The sequence below is a fragment of the Rhinatrema bivittatum genome, chromosome 8, assembly GCF_901001135.1.
Source record: "Rhinatrema bivittatum chromosome 8, aRhiBiv1.1, whole genome shotgun sequence".
NCBI lineage: Eukaryota > Metazoa > Chordata > Amphibia > Gymnophiona > Rhinatrematidae > Rhinatrema > Rhinatrema bivittatum.
In genome coordinates this window covers 133,264,394-133,274,383 of record NC_042622.1, presented here as the reverse complement: position 1 = coordinate 133,274,383, position 9,990 = coordinate 133,264,394, and the positions used below count along the sequence as shown (strand labels likewise).

Here is a 9,990-nt window from a genome sequence, read left to right as displayed (position 1 = left end):
AAAAACACCTGCCTTACTCTGACTTATTAGACCAACAAGACTCCAGTGCTTCCTCCTTTGGCCAATGACTTTTTGAGGAAACTTGCATCAATAGTTAAAAATAAAACTGTAGAAAGAAAAACTGATGGCAGATACAGACTGCTAACCGTATCTAGTCTGCACATTTTTTCCTTTGGCAGTATTGCAGGCCCTTGTCAATCTCCAGGCTGCTTTCCCATTGTTAAGGATCCTCTGTGCTTTCTTGAATTCTGGGATCTCATTTGGACCACTACAATGTGCTGTATGTACAGCTTCTAGCTGGGCTTGCAAGCAGTCCAAAATGCAGCCACATGCTTGCGAGCTGGTTGTGGGCTGCAGGACCATATTATACCAACTTGTTTCCCAGTCCATACAGAGCTCAGCTTAACACTTTTTAAAAGATGCTTGTTTATGGACATTTCCACTAGTTAAGGAGGCATGGCTGCTGGCTCAGACCCAAAGTAGAGTTTTTTTCCTGCTTTCTGCCAGCACTGTGGAATAAACTCCCAAAAGAAATTCTCCATTTGAATGATTATTTGGCTTTTCACCATTCTCTGACAACATGGCTCTTTACCCTAGGGTATGGGGTCACAATACTTTCATGAGGCAGAGCTTTGTGTGGTTTTATAAAGCTGCAGGAAGGGTCTTGTTAAAGTGGTTGATTTGATGATAGTTGATATTTGATTAGACTCTACTGAATTTTATATTATTGATCTGTCTGCTTGAACTGATCATGTATACTATCTATGTGAAATTTATTGCTGTTGTTTGGTGATTATATTGTTATTCTTATGTCATGCCTCGTCAATCCATAAAACATTTTTACTCCCATCCCTTCCCTGGAGGCACTGCTACCCTTCCTGTGAAGCATGCTCCATTGTGTTACCCTAACTTTATCACCCTCCAGCTACACATCTTAACTTCTTGCTCAAGAACTTGCAGAGGCTCAAATGTGGCAGTAGACTGCCTGATCAGTACAGGCAGATACATAAATGAAAAAAGGACGACTAGCAGGGAAACAGAAATAATGGAAGGGGAGAATAGGTTTAATGAAGAGGAGGATCAGAAGAAAGCAGATACCTTACACAAATACTTTTGCTTGGTGTTCAAATTAGAAGGGGAGCGTGATGGACCAACGGCAAGGGCAGAAGGGCCTGTGGAATGAACACATCAGCATTTGCTGAGGAGGTAGTCTTTAAGGTGCTGGCCCGGTACAACTGAAAGTAAACAAGGCTATGGCAGTTACAGGTCTATTCAAGTTATCACTTGAAACAGAGGTTCTCAGATGTTGTATTATTCCACCAGGGTAGGAACAAGGAGGTAACAGAAAACTGTTAGTTTTCATCAGTGGTGGGCAAAATAATGGAAATAGTACTGAATGAAGGTGTAATGCAGTACCTTGAAACTAGAAGGAACTAAAGGAGTAGCCTATGGTTAGAGCCATGGGCTGGAAACCAGGGCAACCAAAGTTGAAATCCTGCTGCTGCTCCTGTGACCTTGGCCAAATCACTTAACCCCCCCCCCCAATTGCCTCATGTACAAAATTGGATTGTGAACCCCCTGGGTCAGAGAAATACCTACAGCAGTTGACTATAATCTGATTTGAAGTGCCTGAAAAAGCAGAATAAAAAGTAAAATGCCATTCAAGGTTACAGGATCATAAGCTGTATGATTTAATGGGGAAGATCTTGCCAAATAAACTTACCGGTAATTGATTTCTTTCATGAGGTGACCAGAGTAGTAGATCAGGGGTGTGCACTAGATGTGGCCTATTGAGATTTTGATCCACATAAAAGATTGGGAAGTATACTAGCAAAGCTGGGAGCTGGAAGAAAAATTGCAAATTGGGTGAAAAGTTGATTGAACAAGACTCAGAGACTGGTAGTCAGTGGAGTCCACTCTGATGAAAGAAATGTGATCAGTGGTGTCCCACTGTGCTTAGTTTTAGGTCCAATCCTCTTCAATGTTTTTATAAGCAATATCGTAGAAAGATTAGAAGGGAAAGTGTCTGCAGATGATAAAATCTGCAACAGAGTGAACCAGACAGGGTCAAGGGGGAGAGATAAGATGACAGATGACTTTCTGAAACTGCAAGAATGATCAATTACACTTTCATCCAAAACAAAAAAATCATGCATTTAGGGTGCAGGAATCCAAGGATTAAATACCATGTTGGAGGGGAATGAGCAATCACCAAAAGAAAGAGATCTGGATGTGTGTGTATACAGTATGTGGTGGGGGAGAGGAGTGATGTGGAAGGATGAGGTCATCGCTGCTGACCTCAAGGTAGACCGTTAGTGTGACAAAGCAGTTGAGAAAGCTAATAATATACTTGAGTGCATAAAGTGTGGTGTCACTAGTAGAAAGAGGGAAGCAATATTGTAATATTACCTCTTTACAGGTCCTTAGTGATACTCCATCTTGAGAATTGTGTTTATTTCTGGAGGTGGATCAATAAAATGATGCGTGGGCTGTACTAGGATACATACATAGCAAAACTGAGGGAGCTGGGATGCTTGCTCTGAGTTCCCATGGTAAAGGATTTCGGGGTGGGATTCGGATGGAGCAGGAGAAATAGATTGGGGTGCTTAGAGTGGGGGGGGGGGGGGAGAGTAACCTCCTGATGAAGACTTTGGCTAAACTTATATATTCACTTTTGGTATGGAGGGGAGCTGGGAGGGAGGCTTTCTGGCTTTATAAGCCTGCAAAGATACATTTTTTTTGAAGGGGGGGAGGGGGGAATTGGCCAGCTGGGCCTGCCTTGTTTTTACTGGGGGGATTGGGCTGGGAGGACCAGTCAGCTGAACTTTTGTTTTCCCCTAGCTCTGTTCAGCCAGCTATAACTTTTGAATAAAGTCGGTTAAGTTAAAGTTTTCCAGGAACATATTCCTGGAAAACTGTAATCCTTTTCCTGTAGATGTTTAAAGATAGCTGAATAACTTATTCTGCTAACTCCTAATATCAGAGTTAGCCAGATAATTTGTTCATCTCTGCCCTGCACATCCCATAATCTCCCTAAGTGCCGGTGATATTTAAAAGTAGGCATTTATCTGGATAACTTACAAGTTATCCAGATAAATGCTTTAGAATATTGACCTCTGGTGTAGAGAGTACATGCAGACTTGAGCCTGAATTTTCAAAGTGGACTTATGCACAAAAGTCTGCTTTGAATCTCAGCAGGTGTTCATGGAACCAGTGTGACAGCAGGTGTAAATGTACACATATAAGGCCAGATTTTCGAATGTACATGCACACGCATGTTATAAAATCTGGGGTCGGCGTGAGCAAGGTGGTGCACACTTGTGCATCTTGTGCGCCGAGCCCTAGGGGAGCCCCGATGGCTTTCCCCGTTCCGAAATCGGAGCGGCCTTGGAGGGAACTTTCCTTCCACCCCCCCCTTACCTTTGTTAGATAAGTTGCGCCTGCCTCTGGGCAGGCGTAGGTTGCGCGTGCCGGCCAAGTGCTGGCGTGCGATCCCCCAGCCTAGAGGGCCTTCGGAGCCCTCTGGCCACGCCCCTGCCCCGGACCGCCCACACCCCACCACTTTTTTCGAGCCCCGGGACATATGCACGTCCCAGGGCTTGCGCGCGCAGGAGCGGGTTTTCGGGGTTATGAGTGTAACCCTTTGAAAATCCGCCCCACAGTGTATACTATCAAAAATATGTGCACAAATGATTTCCCTGCCCCAACTCTGCCACTGGACTGCCTGTTTCTAGTATATGTGTGAAATTGTGTCTGCATGTACTTTTACACCCACAAACCCCACCCTGGGCAATTTTCAAAATCAGGTTTTATGTGCATAAATCCTTTTGAAAATCAGCGCTGACATACTCTCTACCTCTAAATCCCATACAGTGCAGGGGCAAAGTGCAACAGCAGTGGAAATGTTTCAGGGCAGAGGCTATGGGAGCTGTTTTTCCACAGCACTTTTTAAAAGTAAAGCAAAAATTATTATAAACTAACTAAAAATTTACAATGTGTTAATCAGGGCTTTCCAAACCTAGTGGTGTTTTCAGGAAATCTGAATATGTATGAGATAAATTTGCCTACATTGAAGACTCAGTATGTGCATTTTAATTTCAGATATCCTGAAAACCCAACTGGCTATGCGGTCACCAGGACATATTTGGGAAATCCTGTTTTAGATGCTTTACCTATTAGGTAATAATTAACAGGTGATGCTGCGCAGGCAGGGCTGCATTTAAGAATTTGGTGCTCATTGGCAGAGTGCTTAGAATGCCAACATTGGGGTGGGCAGGGGTGCTTTGCCAGACCCCATAGGAGGGAGCGCTATGCAGCTGGGGCCAATAGGTAAGTTAGGGGAGTGGAGATGCCTGACCGAAGGTTCATCTAGGACACCAAATACTCTTGCACCAGCCCTGGAAGCAGGCTTCTCTTTGGCCTTGGTATTTGGTGCCTTCAAACTCTGTTGTCCTAGGCTTTTGCCTATACCTCTCTATCTGGGCCTGTGGGCAGAAGAAAGGGTCTCTTATCATCTAAGAAAGGTACACGTCTCCGCTCATCAAGAGAGATCCTGCCAACAGTCAACAAGACCTATAAACGTAGAGAAGAACGTCGCGCACGCCCTGCGTGTGCACTGTGCAGGGCCCGGGCGCCGGAGGGGCGGCGCGAGCGCAGCTCCTTTAAGGGGCGGGGCCGTTCCACGGCAGTGATGTCACAGAGCAGGTAGCCAGACTGGCTGGCTGGTGCGCGCTGAGTTCAGTCGGCGCGCGGTGGCGGAGGGTGCCGGGGTTCCGGTAGTGCTGTCTGTTCTCTTCCGCTCGGTTCCGTCTGCTCCCGCCGGTCCCCGTCCAATCATGGGAAGAGTGCAGCACTTCGAGATCAGCCTGAGCAATAGCCGTGTAATCTACAGCCCCGGGGAACCACTGCCCGGGACCGTCACCCTGCGCCTGACGGGGCCCCTGCCTTATAAAGGTGAGTTCGAATCGGAGCCAGAACCGGTACCCGCCCACCCTTTTACCCGAGGGCCATAGTTGTGGAGGGGGGGGGGGGTCACTGTTCAGTAAAGGTGAGTCCGGAATCGAAGTAAGTCAGTCACCTCGGCACTGCCCCAGTACGCTGGACTAGAAAAACGGTCCCGAACCCGGGTTAGCCTCGACCCTTCTTTGCAATCTGCTTCGGGATCGGAGACGGTACCGGAACCCAGGCTTTCCGAGGATCCAGTCAGTCTTCCCTTCCTTGATAGCCCCCCCCCCCCCCCTCTCCCCTCTCGCTGCTGCCGAGTGAATCCAGAACCAGCCGGAGGCTCTCTCTCGATCTCAACCCCCCCCCCCCCGATCGAGGCCCAGAAAGGAGAAAGTGACTCGAATTTCCTTCTAGGAAAGCCTCCTCCCTCCTGCTCTCACGGATTTTAGCTGGAAGAGAACCGTTGCTCTGTATCGTGTAAGTTTTGAAGTTTGTGGCAGTCGCCGGCGTCGAGGGAACGGCTGAAGAGTTGGCCGCGGTGTTTCCTTTGTGCGGAGTGAACTTCCTCTCCCCGTGCTCCTGATTTGTTTTTGTAACTTGCACTTTTCTTCCTCCTCCCCTTCCTCCCTCCTTTGTGGCAGGTGCGCTGCAGTAGGTGTCTGAGGCCAGGAGCAGGATGTGTTTCAGGGGTACACGGCATCGATCACTACCCTCGAAAGACCGATATATGTTTATTTTTGTAATCCGCTCTCCCATCCCCCGAAGCAGGGCTAATGACCATATCTGAATCTGAAAACACTTTTACTTGGCTAGCCATGATCATTGAAAGATTAAGAGGCAGCAAAAGTCTGTAAACTATAACTGTCTGTCTTCTCTTTTCAATCATCTTTCCCCTACTTCCCCCCCCAACAAAAAGAAAATTAGAGCTTCGGTTTTATGTTTCTGCCCATCTTACTTCCTTATGCAGTTTGTGTGAAAAGTTGACATAACTTTGTGAGTTCTGACTTTGCTTTAATTGTATTTCATTTTCTATCGTTTTTCTTGTGTAATCTTACCCATTAAAGATTTGGTATCTCTTTCTACATCTCCTTAACAAATGCTCTTATTCATAGAATGTGTTGCTCCGGAAGTACAGAATGTGAGAGGAAAAAAAAACCCCCAGTTGAATCGGGCTGCTTGTGCTCAGTGGATGACGTGCACTGATTTATATAGTGGTGGTTCTTGTGTTTTGAGTTAATTAGTCTGGTAACTCCATGAGGAACGTGAAATCTCTAACAGCTGCTGCAAGGCAAGCATTACTATATTATAAACTTGACCAAGAATATTAGAATTGTATCCAGCTTCTTAGGATAGTAGTAGATTCTTAATGCAGAATACCAAGCTGACTCTTTGCAGGCTTTAGTACCATTTTATTGAATGAATGAACATACAAATTAAGATTTTATTTAGCACACTAACAGGATGTTTTATAACAAACTGTATACATGTACAATAAGTCCCTGTTGTAGAGATCTTAAAATTTAAGAAGTCAATTTTAAAAATGTTGCTGGTGCAAAAATGCCCAGACATGCAATTTTAAAAGTCGCAATTTACGTGTATATATGTGCATACCAAAAATAAGGGGGGCAGGGCATGGGCATTCTAGGGTGGGGCCAACTGTTACACACATGACTCCGTATTTTAAAACCGAAGGCTGCAGTGCATGGCGGTTTGTTATCTACTTAAGGTTACTACTGCTTCAGATGAGGAGCAAATCTGCAGATCTCACATTTTAGGGCTTACAGACAGGGTGAGGGGTCTGGATCAATTGAGGGACATGCAGGATGAAGAACTAGAGGCATCTGGAAGACCTTGATATTGATTGGGCAGACTTGTGGACTAATTGGAAACTGGGAATGTCCCTTGCACGAGCATGTTTTCAAAATCCTCTTACATATATATGCATTAAAGCTAGCAAAGTCCAATGGAAGGTACTCGAGGTGGGTTTGTTTGAGTAATCTCTTAAAATTAGCAGTATACTTATGTGTAGTAGGCGTCTTGTAAAATCATACACTTCAGAATGGCACACGCGCGCTTGTTTTAAATTAGGCTGCAAAACAACTGGAGAAAAAGTTCTTATCCAAGTTAACAAGGCGAGTATGACAGAAGCAAGATTTGACCTTGACTCCCCAGCCCATTAATTGGCTACTATGTCCCCATGTTTTTTCACATTTTTACAGTAGTGTTCATAAACTTACATATCCCTGGCAGAATTTGTAAGATGTGTAGCATTTTAAGAAAACACGAGTGATCAAATACATGTTAGTTTAATTTGAAACATTAAAAATATGCAATACAGAATAGTACAATCATTAAACAAGCCATAGTAATAAGGGAAATAATAAAATGGTCCTGTTCAAAAGTTTGCATACTCGACTGTTTAGGCTGATAATATACACTCAAGATGACATTCACAGGTTGAGATGGCAATGAAAGGTAGGTATCCACACCTGTAACTTGTCAATTAGTGTCTGTGTATAAATAGTCAATGAATTTCTTAGCTATTGAGGAACCCTTGTGTATTTCATCCAGGGCTCATTGTCTTTTGGTTACTAAAGTATAGGGAAAGCAAAAGAACTGTCAAATGATCTGTAGGCAAAAATAATACAACTTGATAAATCAGGCAAAGGATTTAAAAATATATTTGAAAATGCCAATTGATATTGTTCAAACTCTGATCAAGAAGTAGAAAATTATGGGTTCTGTTAATACCAAGGTGTAGACTGAGATATTTCAGAGACAACTGCCAGGAAAATGTGTTGGGATGCAAAGAAAACCCACAAGCAACTTCTACTGAAATACAGGCTATTCTGAAACAGTGGTAAGAACATAAGAAATTGCCATACTGGGACAGACCAAGGGTCCATCAAGCCCAGCATCCTGTTTCCAACAGAGGCCAAAAACCAGGCCACAAGAACCTGGCAATTACCCAAACACTAAGAAGATCCCATGCTACTGATGCAATTAATAGCAGGGGCTATTCCCTAAGGGTGTTTCAGCAAGCATGATAAGGAGATACTTGAACAAAAACGGGCTGCATGGTAAAGTTGCCAGAAAAACATTGCTGCACCAATACCATGAAACAGCCTGCTTACAATATGCGTAAAAGCACCTAGAGAAGCCTCAAAACTTAAGGAACAAAATAATTTTGAGTAATGAGACCAAAATAGAACTTTATGATCACAACGATAAATGTTATGAGGAGAAGCGCACCATCCTTACAGCGAGGCATGGAGGTGGATCTCTGCTGTTTTGAGTGTGTGAGCTATAGGAAATTGTTGGCAGGATGAATGCAGCATCTTATCAGAAAATATTGGAGGAGAATTTGCGTTTATCAGCCAGGAAGCTGTGCATGGGGCACCCTTGGACGTTCCCACATGACAGTGATCTGAAACATAAGGCCAAGTTGACCCTTCAGTGGCTGCAGCAGAAGAAAGTGAAGGTTCTGGAGTGGCCATCAGTCTCCTGATCTCAACATCGAGCCACTTTGGGGAGAACTCAAACATGCAGTTCATGCCAGACAACCAAAGAATTTACAGGATCTGGAGGCTTTTTGCCAAGAGCAATGGGAAGCTTTACCACATGAGAAAATAAAGGCCTCATTCACAGCTATCACAAAAGACTGCAAGCCGTCATTGATGCAAAAGGGGGCAATACATGATATTAAGAACTTAGGCTATGCAAACTTTTGAACAGGACCATTTTTATTATTTCCCTTGATATAGTTTAATAATTGTGCTATTCTGTGATGCATAATAGCTTACTTTAAAACATTTTGTCTTATTACTCATGTTTTCTTAATGCTACACATCTTACAAACCTTTTTCCAGGAATATGTAAACTTATGAGTACAACTGTAAATGCATCAAAATAGCACTTACTTCTGTGTTTCCTGATTTTTAATTTTACTGTATGTGACCTGATGCAACTTATTTTCAGAAACACAAATGCCGAGCAGTCGGCACATGAAACAAATATCCATTCACACCTAACATCAAAGCAATGATCAGACTCTAAATATGGAAAACCTAGTCTGTTTCAACTTATTTTTAAAGGAATCTAGTTAAGAGCATATAAAACAAATTTCAGGCAGTTTAAGAATTAAAATATCCAATGTTTCAATCTTCATCCAATCAATCATCAATTGGTACCATGATTCAAAGGAAGGAGAATTTTTTTTCTTCTACCTAATGTTTCAAAATGCAAAGCCTGGCCATTAAAATAGCAATTTGAGCAAAGTTTTGAAAGCCTATAGAAATTGCTCTTAAGTGATCTATAGACCTATTGTCACCCAGAAATGGAAGGCTTAGATAAAAATCTTATAAATAGCAAATCGTCCCCAAAAATCAAATTTAACACACCACATAATTGTGAGTCAGAGTTCCATTTGCCATCTTACACTTCCCACATAAACTTGAATCTAAAATAGCCATAAGAGAGCACAGATGGCACATAGTAAACGCAATCATTTTAATTTTTCATTTCCTGCATCTTAATATCTATGAAACTTTTATGCAAGTTTTGGGAACAAGTACATTTATATCTTAAAAGTTCCACTTGTGAGTCAGCAAGGAAACTCATATCAAATCCGATTTAACCTTAATTTATACCAAATAGCAATTTTATTTCTGAGACCCCATACTCCAGGGTTTCTGCCTCTAAAGAATCACAAGCAAAAAGCCTAGAACTGTGAGCTTTGTAGGCTTTGGACTTAATGCCTGCTCTGAAGAGAAGTGATGGCAAAGGAGTTTGAGCATACTTAGTTTTGCATTTGTTTAAAAAAAAAAAAAAGTTGCTGCTTTTGTATTGCATAGCTCAAGATTATTTTCAACACCTAAATGAAACCAGTCGTTGAAAGAGCACCCTTGTAATCTTGGCTGACACTCAGATTTGTCTTTAAGGGGCAGAAAGCTAGATACTTTTTATATGTAACTTTAATTTTGTCATTTTATTGTATTTCCTTTAAACTTTTGTGAACCGTTGTGATGGTACATCTGAATGATGGTA

General features: G+C 42.9%; 1 protein-coding gene across 3 annotated transcripts in view; it reads left to right on the top strand.

Annotated features, from left to right (window-relative positions):
* The first annotated feature begins 4,684 nt into the window (after positions 1-4,684).
* ARRDC1 (arrestin domain containing 1) overlaps positions 4,685-9,990 on the top strand; it is a 201,869-nt gene continuing 196,563 nt past the window's right edge. For 2 of the 3 annotated variants that reach the window (XM_029611468.1, XM_029611467.1), the window contains exon 1: positions 4,685-4,953. In XM_029611468.1, coding sequence (XP_029467328.1) covers positions 4,836-4,953 — 118 coding nt within the window. In that variant the 5' untranslated portion in view covers positions 4,685-4,835. The remainder of the gene's footprint in view (positions 4,954-9,990) is intronic. The other variant, XM_029611469.1, reaches the window with a different exon arrangement.